General features: G+C 37.6%; 1 protein-coding gene across 1 annotated transcript in view; it reads right to left on the reverse strand.

Moving 5' to 3' along the window:
- trpm3.S (transient receptor potential cation channel, subfamily M, member 3 S homeolog) overlaps window positions 1-26,374 on the reverse strand; it is a 186,209-nt gene that overhangs the window by 54,553 nt on the left and 105,282 nt on the right. Inside the window, exons 5-10 of the mRNA XM_018243848.2 lie at window positions 21,379-21,503; window positions 18,476-18,647; window positions 12,914-13,088; window positions 9,915-10,038; window positions 3,309-3,381; window positions 369-469 (exon numbers count right to left, since the gene is read on the reverse strand). Coding sequence (XP_018099337.1) covers window positions 369-469; window positions 3,309-3,381; window positions 9,915-10,038; window positions 12,914-13,088; window positions 18,476-18,647; window positions 21,379-21,503 — 770 coding nt within the window. The remainder of the gene's footprint in view (window positions 1-368; window positions 470-3,308; window positions 3,382-9,914; window positions 10,039-12,913; window positions 13,089-18,475; window positions 18,648-21,378; window positions 21,504-26,374) is intronic.

Consider the following 26,374-nt stretch of genomic DNA (forward strand, 5'->3'; position numbering starts at 1 on the left):
ATAATCTGCTGTGCAGCATACAATGGTAGCCATATGTAGCTGTTGTACAGATGTTACAAACATCTTATTTTCTGTGTGTGTTTATTTGCACAACATTGTTGCTTCTGTAAAACAAGTTGCTTGTCATCATTCTTTAACCTGTGACTCTTCAGATACTACTGGACACCGATTTTCAGTATGTCAACAGAATTAAATCCAGAATCTTGGTAGCATTCACAACATTCCCAAATTAACAAAAGAATTATTATTTAATACTAAAGGAGTATCTTCATCTACAAGTGTTAGAATCAGAAAAGTTCTTTCAGGGAAATTCATGGAAATGTAATACAAATACCAGGAGACATATAGAATATATATGTATATCATACCGGCCACTGTTGTCCATAAATGAAAATCTGGCTACGAGCAATATCCACTCTGTTCCAAGCTAAGGCAAGGCTCAGCTGATCTGGAGCAGAGGCATTGGCACCTGTGTAGTAAAGGGTGAAATTGTATGTTAAAAAAGTAATATCGGTTATTTCTTTTATATAATTCATATTGTAATAATATGTATTGTTATAACAATACAATAATTCAGTTTTGAAACATGCTTTACTACATTGTTGCTGGACTTCAAATCCCAGAATACATTAAAATACTATAAAGCACACTGGGAGCTTAAGTCCAGGTTGTTTTTAATAAAGCACTATTGCTTGAATAGCTCTTCAGGGTTAACAACACAATTAAATTGCAAAACAAGTGCTCAGATGAGAATTACCCCCAGATTTACCCCCAGCGATATGTCAATCTTCCTTATGGACTACAGTGTATTAAAGATGGCTGATATAGTATCAACGAGCAGTGTGCTCATTTGTAAATTCTTTTGCATCTGTAATTAAGGTTTAGGTCAACAGCATTCCCATTGGTTGAATCTCTGGAATTTTTATTAAGGTTTTGGTAATCTTTATAGAAATGGGGGCACAGTGGAACAGTTTTTCTGAGGATTAAATGTCCTCTAAGTATAATTTAAAATATGGCCAGGGCAACATTGGGAAGGTGCACCTAGTTTAATTTAATAACAGCAATTCATTTATGCCTGGAGTGCATTGTGAATTTTGATCACAGTTTATCTTTATAATGATAATGTAGTATTGTTGTGTCTGCACCCTAATTTGTGTTCAACTGCATCTAATATGTTAGAACGAGTGCAAATGCACTTTGCATTTTGAGGAATCAAATGCAGTTGCGAGTCTGCTGCTCCTATTGACACAGCCCACAGTGGAACCCTGGAATTACTGCCACTTCCAATAGGAATAGTTGCACACAATACACTAGATAAGACTGGATGAGTGCAATTATATATGCAAATGCAACAAGTGTGTTTAGATGCACGCATGATGTCAACAGGTGCAACGATAACGCCAATTTTTGCTCAACCTGTTAATAAATTAGCCCTAATGTATCGGTTGTGTGTGTAACTGTTAGTCAGTACTATACTGTAGGTTCAGCTTTAATAACCAAGCTGCCATATGGCACATTTATTTGCTGAATTTCAGTTTCCAAAAGCTACAAAGTTTACGGAGCTTGCAGAAATTATTATAAGTATATTTCTTCATATACAATATAGTGCATTTACTATCATTCATTTCCTGGAACACACCCTTTTTTGTAGGTTTTCATTTGGTCATTCAATTGAAATTCAGTACTTGTGCACAGCCCATTGGTTTTTATTTTGTTTGCACTTTAGTGGGTGATATCATGTTGCTTGTATTGTCCAATAAAAGCAAACTAGAGAAGAGTCTATTCTGAAGTCATTAGAAGGGGAGCTGCAAGTCTTATTAAATAGTCAGTAAATAAATGCTTTTGCATACAATGAGCTTTTCTGTTACTATTATTGTAGGCTGGCAATGCATGGAAAATGAACTAATAAACATAGAATATATTCCTTTCAGCATATATAGCTCATAATACAATTTAAGGTGGCCATACACGGGCCGATAAAAGCTGCCGACAGACCAAGTCGGCAGCTTATTGGCCCGTGTATGGGGGCCCCCGACGGGCTTCCCCGATCGAGATCTGGCCGAAAGTCGGCCAGATCTCGATCGGATGGGGTTAAAAATCCCGTCGGATCGCGGCCGCATCTGTTCGTTGATGCGGTCCCGCGATCCGACCGCCCGTTTGGCGAACGCTAGGATCCGATCGTTGGGCCCTAGGGCCCACGATCGGATCAGCCCGATATTGCCCACCTCAAGGTGGGCATATCGGAGGGAGATCCGCTCGTTTGGCGACATCGCCAAACGAGCGGATCTATCCGTGTATGGCCACCTTTAGAATACATGGAGCACACAATGTCAACAGTGGTAATTTATTATTTTATCTAATGTTAGCAAATTCTAACAATATTCTGCACATTGCAGTCAAGCTTTTATGTCTAGCAGCACAAAGCTCTCTGTTATTAAAGGCTTACGTATAAAGTTGGTGACATACAGAAGGCAAATTTTAATGTATATGTCTTTTTTTTTTATGAATTGCCCTGTAATGGTTCCCATGAAAAAACAATTCAGTGCAGAAAAAACTGAACTGCCTGGGTATAAGCTGTAAGCGCTGTAGGGCAGGTTAAAAGTAACATATGCTTGAAGGTGAAATAGATTACTTTACTCTGGGAATGTAACATGTAGAAATGAGGCAAATAAGCAGTTTTGGGGCTTCATTTATCAAGGGCAAGTTGTAAAAATAAGGCACAGTTTTGTGGCCTGCAAAATAAATATTCACCAACATGCACTTTGCCCCTGTTTTTTGAGTTTCATGTGTGAAATCTTTTTTACAACATAGTAATTAGACTGCAAGATCATAAAGTGATCTTCTTTAAAAGCCTTTATTAAATTAAGTGTTCTGACCTGGGAAATACAGGTATTTGGTGGATTTTTCCCAAGAAAATGAAAGACAAAAAAAATATATTAAAAATGTAAAGCCATTTATTAGGACAAAAGAGGTTCTGAACATTCAGACCAGCACTGGTCTTTTATCAAGCTTGATCTTGATCTTGTTCTGAAACTTTACTGGTGCCCAAGTCAGAACCCTTAACTTAATAAAGACTTTTAAAGAAGATCCGTTTTCAATGGTGTGTTCTAATACTACAGTATCTTGTGGGATATACAGATGAACATGGTCATGGTGTGACCTGCACTCATTTACTACGGTATGAAAAACAAGTGTTGACATAAATTATTGTATGAATAAATATAGAGAAAAAATGCCATTTAACAAGCATTGAATTTGAGTGCTATTAGGCATTGTGTAAAGCTTTTGAAATCAGGTCACATAGATACCTTTGAGCAGAGCAGTCAGAATTGCTAAATCTATATCTTGGTGGCCTTCCGATCCCATTCTGAATACAGTGATCTGAAAGCCAGGACACAAAGAACAAACATTTCTTTTGTTAACAATAGGATATAGTTATCAATGTGATAATACTTTGTAACTATAAAGGGTACATTGAAATTGAAGGATCAGCATATCTCTGCATTGTGTATCTTCAGCTTCCAGTACATAAAATTATTCTTTTCCTTCCTGTTGAATGGAATACTTGTTTCTTGCAGTGAACTGATTTTTGTCTGCAGGATAAAATAACCTTTCTTTTCCCAAAAAAGACATCATGCATTCTGAATATGAATATAAACAGAAAGAATAGAGTTCCTAGTCAAGTTAAGAGCACAGTCTGCTGTTATTTTTTTTAATTTATAAGGTTTATTTTAGGGATGCACCAAATCCACTATTTGGGATTCGGTCGAATCCCGAATCCTTGTTGAAAAATTCAGCCGAATACAGAACTGAATCAAAATCCTAATTTGCATATGCAGTTTCTTCAAAAATAATTGAATAAACGACCTCTTGGAGCACTTGCTTAACATCTGACTTCGTTTTGGCACATATGATGCAGTGACGACCACTGTAAACTGTGGGACTTAATATCTTCCTATTTGCATGTTACCCACTTACTTAGATTATAAGCTCTGTGGGGCAGGGCCTCCTTCCTCCTGTTTCCTGTACAGTGATTTGCACAAATAGCTCTTTATAATAAAAATATACTTACAGGATTTGTTTCAGGAGCGGGTCAAGCTGAGGGGACGGGAGAGTGGCAGAAGGGAGCAAACAATGACTAGGGGTAAGCAAAAGAACCTTTAACAGGTACCTGCCCATCTCCCCCCCCCAATCATTGCTCCCTAGGCAGGTGCCTCTTCGCCTACTCCTAGTTCTGGCCCTGATACATATACAAATATCAGTTCTAAATCAGGCATATACATGACGTGGAAGATAGTTGGTTAGATAATTATAAGCTTATACTTTTGCAGTCCTGTCTTCTGTCAGTTTATCAAGGAGTGTGTTTTCATTTCTCCCCCTATCATTGCTCCCTAGGCAGGTGCCTCTTCTGTCTACCTCTAGTTCCAGCCCTAATACATATACAAATCATCAGTTCTAAATCAGGCATATACATGTGGAAGATAGTTGTTTAGCTAATTATACTTTATACTTTTGTAGTTCTGTCTTCTGTCAGTTTATCAAGGAGTAGGTTTGCCATTTCCTACATACAGTAGAATGTCAAATAAAAAACAAACAAATACAAAGGTATTGTAGAAGTGATACCTATATTGGCTAACAATAAAATGCAAGCTAAAAACAATTGATTTTTTATGTGATTAGGATGAAAACTGTCCCACCTAAGATATGCAGGATGGCCTGTTCGTTTTTGGTATAGGGATGTTTGTATGGTTCCTTTTTTTATATTTTAGATGGTGGTATCCAGGAAGTGTTTCGAATATCTTAATTTATTGCCCATGAATGGAGCACAGAGACATGGCAAGAAGGGCAGAACAAAGTGTGCAAAGTGCAAGAAAATTCTGATTGTGTCTTGTGTCTCTGGGAACACCTTTCTTTGTACAGCATGGATGTGAGAGGAGATGCCCATACCCACCAAAGTGCTGCTGTTCCTGTATACAGCACTGGCAGCAACAAGCAATAGTACATACAGACATACTGTACACACCACCCTTTGGACTCCTGGCTCCCAAAGGAGGTAGTTGCATTAAAAGCAATAAACATGCTTGTATTTTTGCACTTTGGTGTATACTCCCTCATGGTAGATAAGCTGTAAAGTCTAGGCTCTTAATAAACTGATAGAAGATAGAACTGTATGCAAAAGTCCTAGATACACTATTTGGTGATGTTGGAAATAAATGCTGCTTCAGAAGGACTGACCATGACCAGTCCTATACTGTGGTGAGAAAAACCATGTGTGTGTTGTAGTGTTGCTTAAAGGAAAGGAAATAAGTGACTTTTACTTTTAAAGGAGAAGGAAAGGTAAAATCACTGGGGGTGCCAAATTCTAGGCACCCCCTGTGATTATAATGACCTACCTGATACACCAGTCTGTTAGCAGAAAACTGCACCAACCCAGGGTACTTTGAGCGAGCACCATGATGGCGGGATTGTCTTCTTTGTCTTTTTTTTTTTTCATTGACCCACATGTGCAGTAGAGAGAAAAAGACGGTTTCTGCTTAAAGTTCAGCTTTTCAATCTACCACACATGTGCACCGGGCACTAAGAAGGAAGAAGAGGATTGCTCTGTGATGCTCGCTCAAAAGTACCCTGGGTCAGTACAGTTTTCTGCTAACTAGAGCATTGGCCGGTGGTATCAAGTAAACAATTACAATGACCGAGGGGAGCCTAACATTTGGCACCCCCTGTAATTCACATTTTTGTTCTCTTGTTTTACACCTAAAACTTGAGAAACAAATAGCAACAATATATTCTCATTACTGTATTTTCCTCAAACCTGTACCATCATTGAAGAAACCACATTGATTTGTTCAGGTCAAACTTCTGGATTAGCACAATTATGCCCGTCTTGTAACGATCTGAGCAATGGGAAATTACTCGTTTGCATTACATTTCATTAAGTGACATCTATTTCAGCGTTCTTTTATAGATTAAAGAAACTGTCGTCCAACTGCAGTTCCTACTAAAGGATTGTTGTGCATGAGAAATGGACTGATTTTGTACATTTTGTATTGAACACGTCAACATTTTTCTCAGTAAATATATTTCTAATGGGGCTATTGACAGGAAATTTACACCAAGGGGCACATTTACTTAGGGTCGAATTTAGAGGGTTAATTAACCCTCGATATTCGACCGTCAAAGTAAAATCCTTACTTTGAATATCAAAGAGGATTTACTGCATTTCCTTCGTTCGTACGATGGAATGATTCGAAGGATTTTAATCCATCGATCAAACGATTTTCCTTCGATCAAAAAAAGCTGGGAAAGCCTATGGGGACCTTCCCCATAGGCTAACATTGATGCTCGGTAGGTTTTAGGTGGCGAAGTAGGTGGTCGAAGTTTTTTTTAAAGAGACAGTACTTCGAACGATTTTTAGTTCGGATCATTCGATTCGAAGTGGAAGGTCGAAGTAGCCAATTCGATGGTCGAAGTAGCCAAAAAAATACTTTGAAATTCGAAGTATTTTTTATTCTATTCCTTCACTCGAGCTAAGTAAATGTGCCCCTAAATGTCAGTAACAACCCAAGTACTCAACACATACAAAGAACTCAAAACAAATAAGTCCATAAATTAAGTTATGTGTAGTAAAGTGGAATGACACATAGTTACATAGTTACATAGTTACATAGTTACATGTAACTATGTAACTATGTGTCATTCCACTTTGTAACACAGTGAATAAGTATCAAGCACACTTACTGAAATGTGATTAATGCATAGTAAAAAAGCCTTTGTTGGTAATGACAGCTTCAAGATGCCTCCTGTATGGAGAAATTAGTCACATGCATTGTTCGTGATTTTGGCCCATTCTTCCACATAAACTGTCTTCAAATCTTGAAGGTTCTGGTGGTGTCTTCTATGAACTCTGATTGTCAGTTCTTTACATAGATTTTGAATTGGACCCAAGTCGGGTGATTGACTGGGCCGTTGCAGCTTTATTTTCTTTTACTGAAACCAGTTGAGAGTTTCCTTGGCTGTGGTTTGGGACCATTGTCTTGATAAAATGTCCACCCTCATTTCATTTTCAGCATCCTGGTAGATGGCAGAAGATTCTTATCAAGAATGGCCCGGTATATTTCTCCATTCATCTTTCTTCAATTATATGTCTGCCAGTACCATATGCTGAAAAACAGCCACACACCATAAAATTCTCATCTCCATTTAGAGGCTTAGAATATGTCTGTAACCAATGCCATCAGTATATTCTGCAACAATAAGGTTACAAAGGTCTTGAGAGATCTCTTTGCTTTTACCCATCATGAGATGCTTATGGTGTTATACCTTGATAATGAGAAACCTTTTTATAGGCCATCAATTAGGACTAAACCATCTGATATTCATTTGCACTGATAGGGGCAGGATTGGTTTCTAAATACTGACAGATTTCAGCAGGTTTCTTGGGTTTCCATGCCTTTTTGCACCTCCTTCTCTTCATGTGTTCAATACATATTCCCTGTGTCATCCCTCTTTACTACAGATAACTTAATTAATGGTATTATTTGTTCTGAGTTCTTTGTATGTGTGGATAACTTGGGTTGTTACCAACATATGGTGTATATGTCATGTCAATAGCCTTATTAGAAATATATTTGCTGAGAAAAACGTTGACTTGTTCAATACTTATTTTCACTGCTTGTATACATGTAGGGACCTATAGGATTGCTATGCCCCTATAGAGTCAAATCCCTACCCTTTTTCTTATATCCTTTGTTATTGGGTATAAACCCTGTAACATTTCCTTTAGTACACCACTAGTTATTGGCCAAAAGTATAATGACCACTTCCTGCCACACTTCTATATAGTGTTGGAAAGGAGAGTCCTCTTCCTCTTTGGCTCCTGGTGTCCATCCAGCTAGGTGTTTCCCATTGGGATCACCAAGGCCCCAGTAAAGCCACTGCCCCCAAAGGGACCTGTACCTTTGGTGATTAAGTCGGGGACCAGGAAACCCTGTGAATGAGGAATAGCTATCATAGGGAAGATCTTTAATAGACTCTCTAGGAGAGTGAGATAGACAGCTTTATATAGCATGAGCAGCTGTGTGCGCTCCATCAAGGATAGTAGCAGGGAATAGCTTCCCAAAGGCTTCTTTGTTTGCCTTTAGTTCAGGGACTCAGTGGATAGGGTGTAAGGCTTTAGACTTTGTCTCCCTAACTACTCCACTGGTGATCCCGATCCCCACAGAGGTATATCTGTCTTCTGGGAATTGATGTACACTTGACTACTATGCCTTATGGGAGTGACAGTCTTCATTGTGCTGTATCATCTTCTGCTAGCCCTCCCTCCTCTGTGATTTGCTGCACCTGCATCATCTCCTGCGTGAGTAAACCTGTGGTCACTTGCATTGTTGCTTTGTACAATAAATCTTCCAATTTGTTTGCATCAAGAACCTCCTGGCGTCCAATCAATCTATTTTTATGTACAGTAGCCTGTGTGTTGTAGTTGCACTACACCTTAAAGGGATAGCTTCCACTTAGCGAAGGCCCTGATCCTGATGTGTGATTCCAATGTAACCCATGCTCATTACCATTTAGCTGGACATTAACTCCTTGTGGTCTGGATAGCCCAGATTAGTGTTACATATATATATATATATATATATATATATATATATATATATATATATATATATATATATATATATATATATATGTATATATATATATATATATATATATATATTTTTTTTTTTTATTTATTTATTTTTTTATTTAAAGTACTATGTGTTTAGTTTTATGGCTAGCCTGTTGTGAATAAGGTATTATTATTTGGGGACCATTGTTTTAGTAGCCTGCAGCCAGCTAACAATTTTCAACTTCCATTATTTTCCAACAAATTTTCTTTGCACATTGCTATATCTTACAATCAAAAGAGGGTAAATTAAACATTCACGTATAAGACTACTCATAGTATCTAATTTCAATCTTAAAAGTCACATTTGGAACCATAGCACATCATTCAATCGAGTGCTGTTGTAGCATGGTTTTCTGTGTTGGCTAATTATACCATTCCCTTACCAATTAGTTACTTCAAGGTGGTGAGCAGCTGCAAATCCCTCCCATGTAATCAGTCTCATTTCATCGTTATTGATCATGTGTTTTTCTTACTTGAAATGCTTTTTTTTGCTCATGAATAATTCTGTAAAGCATTGATCAGTATGCAAATGGTTTACTTAACACTTTCAGGCTGAAGGATAAATTTCTGATTTTTCCTCTATTGTTAGACTGGAAGGAAAGAGCTAGGAAGCTTGAGGATTGAAGCTGATTTTCTGTCGTACAGGTACCTTGCAGAGAAACTGTTAAACACTGTTTCATATATTGTTTACCACTTCCTCTCTTTATAAATAAGAAATGAGGCCCTGAAGGAATGTTGGACTGCAAATAGAAACTCAAAAGTCTCTGTTCTGTTTGCAAACAAGATGACAATCGATGATAAATGTACTATATATCTCTTTGCTAATGTCTTCCCCCTTACTGCCACATATTGGTGAATTGAAAACTATAGCGGATGCATTTAACCTCTTCTGTAATACCCTATTAATTTACCTTTAACTATCTTGTGGCTGTTCCAGACAGACCCAGCTTCAATACTAATTGATTATTTTATTTCTGCTCTTTCAGTCCTGTCATTAATTAACTTTACCCTTAAGCATTCAATACAAATCCTAGCTTTAATTTGAAGACATGAGTATTTTTTCACTCTCAGTCCTTTTATGCCAATACTTTGTCAAATTGTCAAAATGACTGGGCAGCACATAAGAAAGAACAAACAATGAAGAAGCATAACAAGACATTTGATACATGCATTACAGTATTAGTAAAGGGCAACAGTTCAAGTTACATTAAATATACCAGTTACATGGATATAAGATACATACCAGTTCCTTTTTCTTCATGCATTCCATAAGAATCATAAAAAGGTGCTGGGCTTGGGTTCTTGTATAGGTAAAAGTCTTCTGAATTGTAACTAGTAATTGGTCCCTTAAGGTTTCATTGATAAGGCTGAAAGACAAAATACTTTTGCATTTATACACAATATTATGTACAACTGACATCAATATTAAATACATATTAGTGACTATAATATTTCTGTCACTGATAATTTTGAAATTACTTTGCTTTAGGCACATGTGAAAAATAGAGGCAAGTCCAGACCCAGATTTAAAGCTGATGCGTCCCTAAGCAAAGTGCACCCACACCCCTCACACACCCTGCACCCCTTGCACCCCCACCTGTGTGCATCTCCCTCACCTACTCTCTATTTCTCCTCAGGTGCTGTTCCATCAATTGCCAGCACTAGGGACTAGGCAGCGAGATATATAAAGAACTGTCAAAATTTCCCACCCAGTCCTCCATACAGATGTAGCCAGCAGGCGCCATGACACTCCCCACACTCTTGAGGCCTGCCCTTAAATCTGGGCCTCAGAGATACTGATCTGAGACACTCAGATTATACTTGGACTGGATTTAATGGAATTGTCTCACAATAATGATATATGATGCTCACACAGCCAGACCAAAATTGTGGGATTAATAATTTTTAGCGCATCACATAATGACACTTGCACTGTTGGACAAGATACAGTTGTCTTCAATACCGGCTTAAAACATTACAGAAGTTAAACCAAATCTTTTTGTCTAACAATTTAGGAATTACCGTATATACTCGAGTATAAGCCGACCCGAGTATAAGCCGAGGTACCTAATTTTACCTACGAAAACTGGGAAAACTTATTGACTCTAGTATAAGCCTAGCCATAACTACAGCCCTGTCTCCCAGCAGCGCACATTCCGCCAAAGCGACCCCCCAGCGATCAACCGGACTTCTTTGCAAAGTTGTTGGTGACAGAGAATTGCCAAACGGATTACTGTGTGCATTGTCCCACTACCATGTGCAGAGGGTGCTGTGTGATATTGCAGTCACTGTTAATCTTTCGTATAACAAACAGAGGGCGCTGTGTGATATTGCAGTCACTGTTATTCTTTCATATAACCAACAGAGGGCGCTGTGTGATATTGCAGTCACTGTTAATCTTTCATATAACCAACAGAGGGCGCACTGTTATTCTTTCATATAACCAACAGAGGGTGCTGTGTGATATTGCAGTCACTGTTATTCTTTCATATAACCAACAGAGGGCGCACTGTTATTCTTTCATATAACCAATAGATGGTGCTGTGTGATATTGCAGTCACTGTTATTCTTTCATATAACCAACAGATGGCGCACTGTTATTCTTTCATATAACCAACAGAGGGCGCACTGTTATTCTTTCATATAACCAACAGAGGGCGCTGTGTGATATTGCAGTCTCTCCCCAAGCGAACTGTTGGTATAGGAATGATTAAAAGTTACTGCAATCTCAGCTACTGCCCGCTGACCCGAGTATAAGCCGAGGTAGACTTTTTCAGCACATTTTGGATGCTGAAAAACTCGGCTTATACTTGAGTATATACGGTAACTCATTCAAGATGAGATGTCAGGAATCAAATTTCTGCCTCACTTCACTAACTTTTTCTCATTTATTTCAATATTTAATGACCCCATATATAATAAAAGGCACTATGTTTGTCCAGGAGCAGTAACAGATAAGTAACCAATAAGAAGTGTGCTACCTGCTGATTGGTTGCTATGGATTACTGCCCCTGAGCAAGTTTAGTGCCTTTTACTACATAACCCCCTTGGTGTTAAATACTTTTCACTGCTACTGTTCTCCCTGACATCATAACAGCTAAAAGGCCTATAGACCATACAATTGAGAAGTGACACAACTAGTACATATCTTTAGTACAAGATCATCATCATCATCATTTATTTATATAGCGCTGTCAAGATACGCAGTGCTTTACTGCAGTTATAGCAAACAGGGAATAAATGGTGGATAACAGACAAGGATTACAGAGTACAATAGGGTTTACAAACTAAAAGGTTAGGGTACAATTGAGACATTAGGATTATATACAAGATGACAGACTCTTATTTTTGCATGCATTTATCTTCAACATCACAATGGGAAAATGAAACCATTACAGAAGCCTGCTTTATCTGTATGGCAAGCAAAACATAATATAGTGAATAAAGTATCCCCTATTGTAAAATATAAGGTTGATAACCAATACTAGCACAAATCTTAGGTATCTTGGTTGCCACTTAGTGTCATTGATATATATCAAAGTGGAACTGGATGGAGGGTCCAGTCTGAAGCCTATTATAGTAATTTTTTGGTCAAAGACTTATTTTCTACACTAGGTATTTTGGGAACTACAACAGGATTATTAAGCACTAATTTAACTTATTAGATCTCACAGGGTCATCAGTTTCAAAGTACTCTGGGTGGCCTCTCATCTATGTGCCAAATGAAAATGCCCCAGTGATCATTCACATATGATAGATTTGCATGGTGGGTGACTTGCAACACTTCATTGATACTATCAATGAGAAGCGTTTTTGGGTGTGTGTGGCCAAAATACCCTGCGTGAGTAGTATAATATAGTAAGATATATTTGCTTTTAAGTGCAGTAGACTGGCTCCCACTAACAGATACATTTGTAAGAATGACTGTGTGCACAGTTCTTTTAATAGCTAAAGCAAAATAGATTGCAAGCTCAATAGGGATGCAACTTATTCCTCTAGCGCAGTTGCCCATAGCAAATGATAACATTTTTGCTTTTAAATAGGTGACTAGTGAATGCATCTTGCTGATTGGGTGCTATAGGTGTTTAGACTAGCAGAAAACTTCGCACCTTAGTAGCTCTATATAAATAAATATATACACACATACACAAAATAGATGGAATACAACTATAGTTAGGTATGAATTTGCATTGTTGGAAATGGCTTATATATTTAATTTTGAACACAGAAAAAAAAACATACCCTCCTTCTTCTGAGTATTTGTGACCAAAGGCAAGAATATCAGATGCTCTACCACTGCCATCACAGACCACAACAGGAACAGGTGGGTTGTCTCGCAGATATTCCAACACAATTGATATCACATTAGGTCCCCCTTCAACAATTAATGCCACCACAGGTACTCCTTGGCCGATTCCTATAGCAGCAAAGAAAAAACAATCGCACCCCCAAAATAGAAAAGCAAAAGTTGGTAAAGGTATAGCAAGTTCCCTGGATTTTATAAATTTTTACAATTAGTTGGCAGATTATGATATACTTTTCATGCTACTGAGGGATACCCAGTGTTTGGCCTTTCATTTTTTTTTCACTGTAGAAATAAAATGCAGTGGCTGGAGGGCTGCATGCTGGCTATCTTTGTAAATCATATTAATTAGATACTTCCAAATAGCAGAAAGTATGTAATACACGTACGGTATCCATTATGCAGAATGCTTGAGACCTGGGGATTTCCAGATAGGGTTTTTTTATGTACTTTGGATGAAATAATTAAATATTAAAAACATTCAATCAAAAAAACAAACAAATCAAAATAATAGCTTTGCCACCAATATTTATAGATTTATGCAGATTAGTTATGATCAAATTCAAGGTACTGTGTAATTACAGAGAAAAAATAAATAATTAAAAAAATTACAGTTATTTGCTTAAAATAGACTTTATGGGGGAAATGTAATAAAATTTACAGAGAACAAATTTGTGAATAAAAATTTGCAAGTTGCAATGTAATATTCTTCAATAGGCTTTTATTGCATTGCGAATCTTAATTGCACATTGTGAACCTTTAACACCTGCTTTAAGGTATCGCAAATTTTTGGCAAACATAACAACTTTTTCATTAAGAAGTTCTATTACATACACTGCGCACCATTGCAAACTATAAAATTTCGCAATCCCTATCCTACTGTCATGTGAGGGGCAAAGTAGTCATAAAGGCAACATTATTTTGCATTGCGAACAAATTACGAAAAAATTTTTGCAACCTGCTTTTTAAGATGTATTAAATAAAAGTAAGATATTTTAACTTATTCAAAATCCCCTGTGGGCATCCTCAATTCTTTGTTTTTTTAATGCAGCTGCAATGGATAGCACCAGAGTCACTCATCTCATATATATGGTGTGCTGAACACTTTTTGGCTTTGACTATATACTCATCAGCAGACTCATTTCCCTCAAGTGATTTAGTATTTTTATTGGTAAAGTGGCGGTCACAATGACACTATAGACATGGCTTAGTGATCTTATAATGATTGACATCAGTGTTCCAGACAATAATGTACCAACTACCAAGAGCATTTTATAAGTAGATAGTCAGGGAGTTAATATATGCAAACAGCTATATACAGAACAACTCTGAGGACAGGGGCACACAAGATACCTAGTACACTATCATGCAATAAAAATAGAAATAGTTTGAAAAAATTCCACTATAAAAATGCAGATAAAACTGAATTTCAGAAAAATTTCAAATGTAAAAAGAATTGCATGCAAAAAGTTCCCAGGGGTATCAAATATGGGCTGCAATTGGCTATTGGTAGCCCCTATGTGGAGCTGCTGCTGAACAAAAAGCTAAACAATTTCAAAACCACAAAACTGGAAAGTAATTGTGATCTAAATTACATAAAGATCCCTTATTCAGAAAACCCAAGGTCCTAAGCATTCTAGATAATAGATTCTTTACTTATAAACAAACATGCTGAGGTCCACCAGGAAAATTTGGTCCTCACCAGGGAACACACACACACACACTTAAAATATATAGTCATACATAAATGTGCACACATTAAATGCAACTGAGTCTAGACTTTAAAATAAACAAAATAGACCTAAGTCTGAGCTTTTTAATGCAAAAAATTAACAAAAAATTATCTAGGCAGGTACATTTAAATTGCTAAAATCCTAGCATTGCTGTCTTTGAAGCAGTGACGATAAAGTGGATGCCGAAACAGTTATTACTATGACCAGTACAGAAGAAAGTTTGGTGTTGCATGAGCCTGATCAGATGTACAGGTTGATGAAGCGATGGCTGAGAAAGATGTTGGCGATGACAACTGAACGTCCCTTTGCCTTCCCAGCCCCCCTTATATATTCTCAGGCATAGGATGACAAAGGGAAGCCCACAGGTCACATGAAGAGGATCTGCACCCAGCAAAAAGTATAAAATAATATTTAATTCCTAAATAAAAAGCAAATTAAATGAATTTAGCCAGTGAAAATGTTAGATGTAAATGATCTACATATAACATATCTTTCTTTCCCTTTACCATACAATTAGTCTAACCAAGCATAGAACTTGTTAAGAACATTAGCTAATCCCTGGTACAAGGTTGGATTCATGGAATGATAAGGTCATACTGGCATTGTAAACCCCCAATTTGTTGGTTAAGCAATAGCTGCTTTGAGTGGTTTCTATTTTCTTCTTAAGGGCTAAGCAATTAAAGGTGCAAACTAGTGTTTAGAATATAGTACAACTCTAACCATCATGCTGCTTTGCAATATTATATATCATGGGAGCAATACAATATAAACCTTTGGGAGAAAGAACCTTACCAAAATAATGTTTTATTTACCTTAATCAGTCTGGAATACGTTGTTTAGCAATGATAATTGTCAAGTGGTTGTTGTAGGTTACTGGACCTTCAACAAAATTGCTGCATGAGACTTAAAATGTCTTTGACATACATTATTCATGCATTCTGTTATAACAGAAAGGGTATAATCTGCAATTCAATCACAGTGAGATGAGTTATAAAGGGGGATGGATTTGCAGTCACTGAGAAGGCACCATTTACTGAGAAATCACATGGAATTATAAGAATTTAGTCTTATTAGTAATCACATAACTGTGATTCTTTCATTGCCGTGCTCACTTATAGAATCATCTTTTAATGCCACCAGTCAGGTCAATAACTAGATTGTAACTTCTTTGTGTTCATGAATGCCAATGAGTTTCTATTTTTCTTTTTGCATTTTAAATAAAAAAAATGGTAATTAACTAAACAGTTTTGGACTCCCCATAATACTCACAATAACCCTGCAGATTACATAGCCACACTTAAAATTTCATTTTTAATAACACATAAAATAATAGAGATGGTCATAATTTAGACTGACATGTTTCATATTGTTACAACTTTGGCAGGGAATCAATCATATCTCGTGAGGCATGGTACATAATTAATCAGTGTTCTATTCTAGAAGGAGACTTTAAACAAATAGAATATCTATGCAGCTACAGTAGGCTTATGTTGTACAATATCCAGAAACTTTCCTTTGACTCACAGAACCAAAAATCTAAAAAGACAGTAAAAATTTCCTAAACTATAAGAGTTTTGATATAATCAAAGACACTGGTGGATGTGAACCAGGCTATATCCCTTTCTCAATCTGAGCAATACTCTACCTAATCTGGGCAGCATGGAAAACTGAGAAGTGTGTTTGTGCATTAAAAGTAATAGGCAAACAATCACTTTCCATTAGGTTTAATATACAAAAATCCATCACAGTTATTGGATCTATTATGCAGAAAATTGGGATCTGTTAATGGTCTTTATGTAAAATGTATTAATAAATGTATTCCCCATTTATAGTGCATTCCCCTAAGGATTGGTCACCAAGGGAACCCTTAGTCTTTGGACGGGAGTAATTCCCCACTTCCTGAGTCACAGAATGACCCCCTAGCTTTCCCAAGTTTATGATATAATCTTAGGACTTTTTGCCAGAGGCTTTTGCCAAGGACTCTTCTAAGGGAAGAGAAAAACCCACTGGAGCCATCATTAGTGCATGACTAATAAGGGGTAGATAGATCCTGTGATACATCTCTCTAGGAAAGATATAGGGCTACCTGTAATGAGCAGCCCCTGACTCCACCAAGGATTATTAAAAGGGATTAGATTCCCATGGGCATTGTTGCCTAGTCAGGGAACCAGTGTTTAGGACTTTAGGGAGAAACTCTTGGTGGACTGCTTGATAAATACCCCTCTAAAGTGCTACAAGAGGGAAGACTCTTCTATTGGTCCTTATTGTGAGTATGCAATGACTACTCTCACTGATTGTGCTCTGTACCATTACCATTCCCGTTTGTGGACTGTTCTAATAAATCAGTTCTGGATGACGTGTAAGAACCACTGGCACCCATTCTTTAATATACTACTGATTTCAGTGTATTACACCCTGCCTCCACACTGTTGCTTGGGCTCACCCCCTGAGAATCATAGGTCTCATCTGGAGCAAATATTGGGGTAAAGCCACTAGTGAGTGTAATGGTGCCACTCATTTTACTATAGCCTTACCATCAACATGTATTCATGCTCAAGTAACATCAAGGTTTTGGCTTATTAATACAAAACAGTTTAAATGAAGAATTGTTTGTTTAAAGAGAACATTTCATAGAAATGAATACACAATAATACATAAACCTTATGTTGTATGACTATATATATATATATATATATATATATATATATATATATATATATATATATATATATATATATACCCAACAAGATGATGTGTGCCATGCTTCAGAAGCACATTTCCCAAATATGTGCTGTATGTATGTATATATATATATATATATATATGCAATATATATGCACCTTTTATTTCATATAGTGTTATTTTTATCATGTATTTTGCCTATTTCAAGGACTGCCTATCTCTAGATGCTGCTAGAAATTTCAAAAACAAAAGGTCTTGCCTACTGGTGATCCTTGAAAAACCCTATATATTCTATATAGATCTGTACATGCAGTGTCGGACTGGCCCACAGGAAAACTCCCGGTGGGCCCAGGTGTCAGTGGGCCTCTTGCTTCTAACCATTTGGCCTATTTCATGGTCATTTCCTATTTCTTTAAGAGGCATAATAATGGAAGAATAGAGTATAGTATTGTAGAGATAAAAGACTAGGAGAATAAAGAGGTTGAGTGAAGAGAGCAGGAACAATAGTTTGGAAAGTGGGCCACAGTCTAAGGTTTTCTGGTGGGCCCCTAGCATCCCAGTCCAACACTGTGTACATGTCTGAAAAAGCTAACATTTCATAATTGATTAATGTTTTTACACTCCATATATTTCATGTGTTGATTATTATCTTCTGCAATATTTCGGTACTCCTGTAAATCCTGTTACAGATGGAAGGTGGAATATTATCAAGCATCACTTCAATGATAATGATGAATCAGCTCATTCAGTAATAAAATATTTATTAGAATTGTTCAACAAGAAACCACTAAAGAATGAGCCTTTTTAAAAGATGCAAATAAAGCAACGCTATACACTATTATGAAATGAAGATGTAGCGGCAGTGTCAAATGACAAGCCTAGCATAAGAAACCAGAATCCAGATTTCATGCCTGTCTTTGATTCCAGTTCATTCTAATATGACCTTGCACTCATAAGACTCATAAATCATTTCTCATTGGGGAGGGTAGACATCTCTTGATAGGTATTGATTTTCAATGCTTGCAGAAGTAAAACACAAAAACTTCTCTTTCTACATTAGTACATAAAAAAACTGTGACAACTTACTTGTATTAATTTTTTGAAGGGAAATGTGCTTTTCCAGTTGCCGACGCAGTTTAACTTCTGCACCATATTTACCAGTTGTCCCATTATCAGCAAGAATGAAATGTGAGTGCATACTGTTGAGTACTGTGAGTTTACTCATGGGATTGGACATTGTTTGATAGGGACGAACAACCTGTGTGGATGAAAGGTACAAATAAAACACTGTTCTACCTTTATTTAGATATGACACAGTATACTGTTTTGATGTTTTAAATCATGATTCAGTGATGCAGTGAAGATGGGTTTTTTACTGAATCAGTTGTACTGGCTGATACATTGGATAGCTTTAAGAAGGGGTTGGCTGGCTTTTTAGCAATACAAGGTTATGGAAGATAGCTCATAGTACAGGTTGATCCAGGGACTAGTCCGATTGGAAGGAATTTTTTCCCCCTCTGAGAAAAAATTGGAGAGGCTCCAATTGGGTTTTTTTGCCTTCCTCTGGATCAACTAGCAGTTAGGCAGGTTAAATATGGATTTAAAAGGTTAAACTTGATGGACGTGTGACTTTTTTTCAACCTAAATTACTAAATACAACAATAACATAACTTTAGATACATACATTTAGATATATAGGTAGAGCCAATTTCAATGCATTCTCTATTGAATATACTGTTTATATGAATTTATATATATTGTAAACATATGTACTGGCCCTTTGAGTTTCAGGAGTCCTATAGCATTGCTTCTTTAAGGAATGATAGGAAAAAGTCTGTTGAGTTTGAGAGAATAATCATGGATACGTGTTAGCAGCAAGTCTGTATACCTGAGTCATAACAGCTTTTCCAGAATCAATTTCCTGTTTATTATGTTAATTGCTGTTATTAATGGAGCATAACAGCAAACTTAATAAACTGTTCAGTCGTCCTATCCTTTCAAAATAATATTTGGACTCACTTTTAGCTTAGAGGCAGATCAAAAAACTGCTACAGAACACTGGCCTAGAGCAAGTACTAATGTTTTCAGCCGTGTAATCTATTATGGTTTTGTAGATAGGCAGTTTGCTGAGAGTCATATAAAGCAGTATCATTTGGAACAAAATAAGAATAAATGAAAACTAAATGAATGCAGAGTGCACTCATGGTGTCTACAGCTGAAATGATTACAATACAATATTAATATGCTCCATGCATAGCCAACACTGAGGATGTATTGCACTTAATAAACATATTCAAATAAACAGTTTGAGCACATTACTGGTTTAAGTGGTGCATGTATTCAAAAACACTGTTAACCATTTTTCCCTGCGGGGCAAAAATGCCATTTAAATTTGTTGCTGCCTGTTAAAATATATACTGCCATTTTGCACCACTTAACTGCATTAATGACAATGTACTGTTGCCATTTATAAATTGCCTGAGAAAATATAAAGCAAAAATGTGAACCATGTCGATATAGAGATAGATAGTGCTCATGCTGGCAAAATTATTTGGCACCATTTCTAGAACGCATAATATTTTTATTTGAAAAGATCTGCCATTTTTGATGTACGTGTTTTGGCGCAAATAATGCGTTATATAAGACTCCTCCAAACACAGACCAGTTGGTAGACAAGTAAAATATGGTTAAACAAAAATGAAAATGTGACTTCTAATTCAAAATTATTTCACAGGTATATGACAGACATAAACCATATAAATATATTTATATATAACAAATTTTACATATTATGCACAAACATTGGCTCAGAATTAAAAATAAAATGAAACATAAGGCACTTTAGCATCTTGGGTAACATAAATGTCATCCTTACTCCCAATCAGATAATTAGCTTTCTTCAACCATCTGGTTCAAACACCAATAAACAAGGTCAAACAAGACTTTTCTTCTGTCTCCTGAGGCAGAATCAACCTGTTTTATGCTTCCCCCTCCTTACTCTTCGCTGCTTGGATAATATATAGAACTTTCTTCTTGGATAAATACCCTTTTAGAAAAAAATTCCATTTTAGAGCTAAAAGTTTGACTTGATATTGCATGCGCTTTATAGGAGTGCATTTAACTTCAACTACAACTAACCTATGAGCTTTAAAATCTAAATACCTGTTTAATATGCCTGTGACTGTTGAATGACAAAATACCATCTTGAATCAACATAGAAAAACACACAACACAACAATAAATAAACACAAACAGATTGTTATTGGCAGCTGCACTTATTCATTTTAATAGTGCATGTTAGTAAATTGGCCACATGTTTTTTAAAGGGGAACTCCGGCTTCCAAACCAAAATTTGATAAAGAGGCCCACATAACACAGAAACCCCTAATTTACCCATCACAGTTACCTGTTTCTTCAAAAAGTATAAATAAATGCCATTTTCTATGCTGAAATCCAGCTGTTTAAGAGTTCTTCTCTTTCTGCATCATTTGAAATCCTGGCAGGGAAAGAGGGTCTAAACACTGATGTTACAAATTGAAACAACTACTCCACAGCTTACAGACAGCATGCAGCAACTACATAACCCACAATGCATTGCGATGTTCCGTTCCTTATTGAAATCACGTGTGCAGGGAATTGTGGGGTTTGGAGGATGCAGGCTGAGGACAGCTGGCTGCTGATACAAAGTAACAGTAGTCAGACAGCTCAGCAAAGTAGTCAGACAGATCAGCAGGAGAGTTGGGGGCTAGGCTTAGGGAACTGTCAGAAACCATTAAAAATCGTGAAAAGGCTGCATCTTTTTTAATTGATGTATACTGCAAAGTTGCTGGAAATTATGTTTACTTTTCAAAAAATTATGTTTGTGTGGAGTTCCCATTTAAAGATTAAAAACACATTTATTTACATAACAATTTATAGAGATAAATATTACAGCATATATTTACAGTTTTTAATTTGTGGAATTCTATTTGTAAGCAACATTGACCTACATCTTTCCCAATTAGATCTTCTTGATTTTCTACTATTCCCCAAGGTGCAATACCGATAGTGCATATCTTCCCTCTTGACTTTGATGCATGGTCCTTTAGAGCATCTCCAACATGTCGTATAACACCTTAATAAGGAAAAACATATTAAGCTGATTACTGATCTAAATACCAAATGACTCTCCATATTTTTTCGAATAAATTAATGGTAACATCAATTTTGATTTCCAGCATGCTGGGTTAGTCATTTAACCTCCATGTTGGGGAGTTTTTAGGAACTGCCCAACATGCACTCTTACACTCTTGAGAAAGCACAAAGTGTGAGACGAGTAACACAGGGGCTGCATGACATGGGATCCGAGTGACAGCAGCCAGTTTATGTTTTGAGATTGGCAGAATCAGATGTAGCTGTGATTGGGTGAGAAGGAATGAGTTAAGGCAGGGAAAAGCCAGGCTGGGGGCGGAGAAAGACAGGAATGTGATGTCAGGGGAAGAAGCAGGTTTCCACCTGGCCGGTATTTTACCGGACTGGCCGGTAAAAATAATGGTTGATTCCAATGTTATTAGTAGGGAAAAAAGATAAATATATAGGAAGGCCGTTATCTTTTTCCAGAAAAGGTGGCAACCCTAGGAAGAAGCAGTTCACTTCCTTCTTCTGAGCAGGTAGAAACATTCCACTAACCCTCCCCTTTTTTTGCATATTTTGTGAAATGTCAGGAGTTTTTCTTTATGTTCTCATATTATCTATTAGTAAGCAAATGTGGATGTATTCTTGCATGTACTGTTATAATGTGGTTTTGGTACTGTTATACGGTATACATATGAGAGAGTTTGCATGTTATTATTCATGTTAAATGAATGTCAAACACTTGATCCAGGGATGTTTCTGATCGCCATTGGGGTCAAGAAGGAATTTTTTCCCTCTTGAGGCATAATTGGCACTGGCTTCGGGCTGGGTTTTTTGCCTTCCTCTGGATCAAAACAGTGGATATATGATCATATATTTTAAGTTTTTATTTGTCACAGCAGTGGTAGGACCTTGCCAGAGTACTGCACAGGTACATTTAGAAGAGGGAGAAAGGATGTTCTCTCCTGTGACTGCACAGTAGGTTGGTATATACTCCACTACTGCTTGTGCTAGGTGACAGCCTGCTTGGATTTCCTATCATAAACACGCTGCAGATTCCGGACCAACAGCAGGGCTGCTGAACTTCTCTTATGGTAGGAGATGCAGCTCCTGCTTGTAGCAGAGTTTGGGGCCATCCTCTCTGTAGGTAGAGGCCGCCTAATACTCAGTGGTGGATATAATAACAGTGCTGATCTCAAGTGAGGAACGGCAGAGCATAGTAGCGATCTCTTATGGAATTCTGGATTTAGAATATTGCCTTGGAGTGAGGCTGGCAAGGTCCTATTTATTTGATAAAATGTCAATAAATGCTGTGGCCATTTTTTAACCATTCCTGGCCCCTGGTGTTTCATTATGGTATGTAACAATGGGGTTCAATGGGATGGCTGAAGGTGAAGGGTCAATTGAGGAGTCCATTTGTCAAGGATTTATAAGGGGAAGTATGCGGAAGTGACCCTATATAGATAAAAAAAGTGTTTTATTCCACTAAGTTCTATGTTCAGCAAATTCACATTATAAAATTTTTTTTAATAATTTTAGAGAAATGCTGGCACATAATCTGTTTGTATAGTGGATTTTATAAAAATGTCTGATAAGTATTGTGAAATGTTCACCCTGAAAATATCTTATTTAAATATAAAAATTGGCTTTTTTTTTTTATTAATGTGTGTTGTTCTGATATAAAGGAGCACCAACCTGGTAAATGGCATATTGTATTGTCTCAGTTTGTATATAGTATATATCCTATTGAACTCATTAGTATCACAGGGGAGAGTTGCAGTTTATTGAGAATACACTGATTAATTGAACATAGACGTTTAGTGTCAATTGGGTAAAACTTGATAATGTTTTTGTTGAGTTCATGTCACATTCAAATATTAATTACAGCATGTAGGTACAGTTTGGATCCCAAATGACATGTCAAAAAAAGATTAACAACTGACATTAACACATTTTTCTTTTGAAATAAAACAATTTTAGGATATGAAGGGTGTCTACACAATGATAAAGGCACAATGACCTTGTACAAACCAGATTCTAGTGAAAGGGGTTGATCTTGTTTTGTCATCATTTTTATGTATTGCTTTTAGCTTAGTCTTACATTGGTTGGTTGTTTTTATTTGTTGTCTTATCATCTTTTCAGTGTCAAGCATCAGTCAGCATAGCATTGCTACTGAGCTGTACTAGATACCAACTGGGAACTCGGATAAAGGAATAAACTGAAGACATTACATTAGTAAAAAGGCTGCTACCGGCAAGAATAAAGCTACAAAAGTACCGTAAAGGTAAAAGTAGAGAAATAAAAAACAGCAAATTGAATAGTCAAACGTAAATCCTAATTTGTCATAAATCTTGCTATAGTTACACATATGCATACATTTATTCATATAAAGCCATACAGAGGAAGAAAAATGTCATCCTGGGAAAAGAAATTGTAACAAAACTCACACAGCTCTTTTTCTGCGACCCAATTTTTAAATCTCAAGCAGTAGCATATTGAATAAAAAACTTGTACAGAAAAATCAATGCTCCATTCGTTTTCAATGAGGCAGAAAATCTCAACCATATTAATAAATTGGCAAATAGTAAAATAATATTGCTTTAAATCTTCAGAGACAATTCTTACTGAATTCTAAAGAAACTTGGCAGCTTTTATTGCCCAGTTTTTTCATACGAGTTGTCACTTTTGTTTATTATGCCCAGAAGCTGCTAAAAGTCTGAATCCAAAAATACTCCATCTAAAACCTGACAAATTCATGTAAAATCCAATGGCAGCTGTCCCTTTAAGCATGTGAAGATGTTTTTTGCTCAAAAAAAGTTCAAGTTTTTAGATGGAGTACTTTCGACTTTGGATTTTGACTGCTTTGGCCATAATAAATCTCTAAAAATTTGAGGTTTTTTTTTCATTTAAAAAAATTGATCAGAGAAACTCGACTTTTAATAAACAGACCCATAATTGAGACGCTAACCTTATTTGGATTTTTGCAATAGCAAGTATAAATGGATAACTGTCTAAAAGCCGATACTGGAGATGGTTTTATATAAGGCATTTCCATTGTGACTGTGGCCATGTTGCTCGTGAAAATAAAAGGTAGACTTTTGTTTTAAATGATGGACTATTTTATTTGCTTGATGTAATTCTTTCACCAAACAAACGTAACCTGGAAACCTTTGGAATTATGATTAGCTTTGATTCCGATGGTAGTGAATGTACCTTCCGCTCTGCTGAAAATTTGCAGTTCAAGTTACTGTATTGCTTTAGGTGAGTAGCCACATTGAACAGTTCCTTCTGGGTCTAACATCAATCTGAGGATTAATGCGGGGGACAGTTGATATCTTTTTGAACTGGAGAGATCACAATAATTCCCTTTGTGAAGCTACTGTAGTTAAAAAGTGTGTACAAAGTCTGTTATTAACCGAATGTTGAATTTACAGGCCAAAATTTTATAAAAAGGTTTTTATTTGGCCAACTTTTAAACAGAAAGTTAAATATTGTTTATTTCTTTCCCAGAACACTTTATCTATTGCAATTTGCATTTATATATTTATAATCTGGAGCTACTGTACTGAGTGTGTCTGATAATGTATTCACTATAAACATGAGCAAACTATAACTGTTGGTTAACCCTTTAAGTGCCACAGAACGTAGAATCTACGTTCTGTGGCAAAGTAACTTGAAATGCCACAGAACGTAGATTCTACGTTCTGCAGCATTTGCAGGTTTGGGAACGGAGAAGCGGCTTCTAAAGCCGCTCTCTCCGTTCCGACTTGTTCCCCAGCCCCTAGGCAACGAGCCTAGGCGGGGAACAAGTGGCCCCTGGGTCGCGATCGCCCAGGGGCCCCAAGGCAGCAGCAGGCACGTGCAGCATATGTGCCCTGCTGCTGCCTGCACTTTCAGAACGGAGGAGTGGCTTTACAAGCCGCTCGCTCCGTTCTTAGTGGCCCAGGTAGCTTCCCCGTCCCCTAGGCAACGAGCCTAGGTGGGGAAAGATGGGCCCCTGGGTCGCGATCGCCCAGGGGCCCCAAAGCAGCAGCAGACACGCGAAATGTGCGTGCTCTGCTGCTGCCTGCATTTACTGAATGGAGGAGCGGCTTGTAAAGCCGCTCTCTCCGTTTCCGACTTGTTCCCCAGCCCCTAGGCAACGAGCCTAGGCGGGGAACAAGTGGCCCCTGGGTCGCGATCGCCCAGGGGCCCCAAGGCAGCAGCAGGCACGTGCAGCATATGTGCCCTGCTGCTGCCTGCACTTTCAGAACGGAGGAGTGGCTTTACAAGCCGCTCGCTCCGTTCTTAGTGGCCCAGGTAGCTTCCCCGTCCCCTAGGCAACGAGCCTAGGTGGGGAAAGATGGGCCCCTGGGTCGCGATCGCCCAGGGGCCCCAAAGCAGCAGCAGACACGCGAAATGTGCGTGCTCTGCTGCTGCCTGCATTTACTGAACGGAGGAGCGGCTTGTAAAGCCGCTCGCTCCGTTCCAACTCGTCCCCCAGCCCCTAGGCAACGAGCGGAAGTGGGGAACGAGTGGCCCCTGGGGCGAGATCGCCCAGGGGCCCCAAGGCAGCAGCAGGCAAGGAAAATCGAGGTGCCCTGCTGCTGCCTGCGCTTCCTGAGCATCAAGCCCCGCCTACTCACCAGGGCCAAAAAAGAAGACGTCTCCAAATGTTCCAAGTCAGCCTCCTGGACTACCTACAGCCTGCCACCCCAGGTAAGTGCCCCCCCCCACACACAAACACACACTTATTGCACTAATACACTTACATTCACACTTACACACACATACATTCAATTTTGGGGGATCAGGGGGGGGTCACACATATTCGCAGCACTTACACACGCTTGCATACGCATACAACACGAATACAACACGCATACAACACG

The sequence above is a fragment of the Xenopus laevis genome, chromosome 1S (assembly GCF_017654675.1).
Source record: "Xenopus laevis strain J_2021 chromosome 1S, Xenopus_laevis_v10.1, whole genome shotgun sequence".
In the NCBI taxonomy this organism is placed as follows: Eukaryota; Metazoa; Chordata; class Amphibia; order Anura; family Pipidae; genus Xenopus; species Xenopus laevis.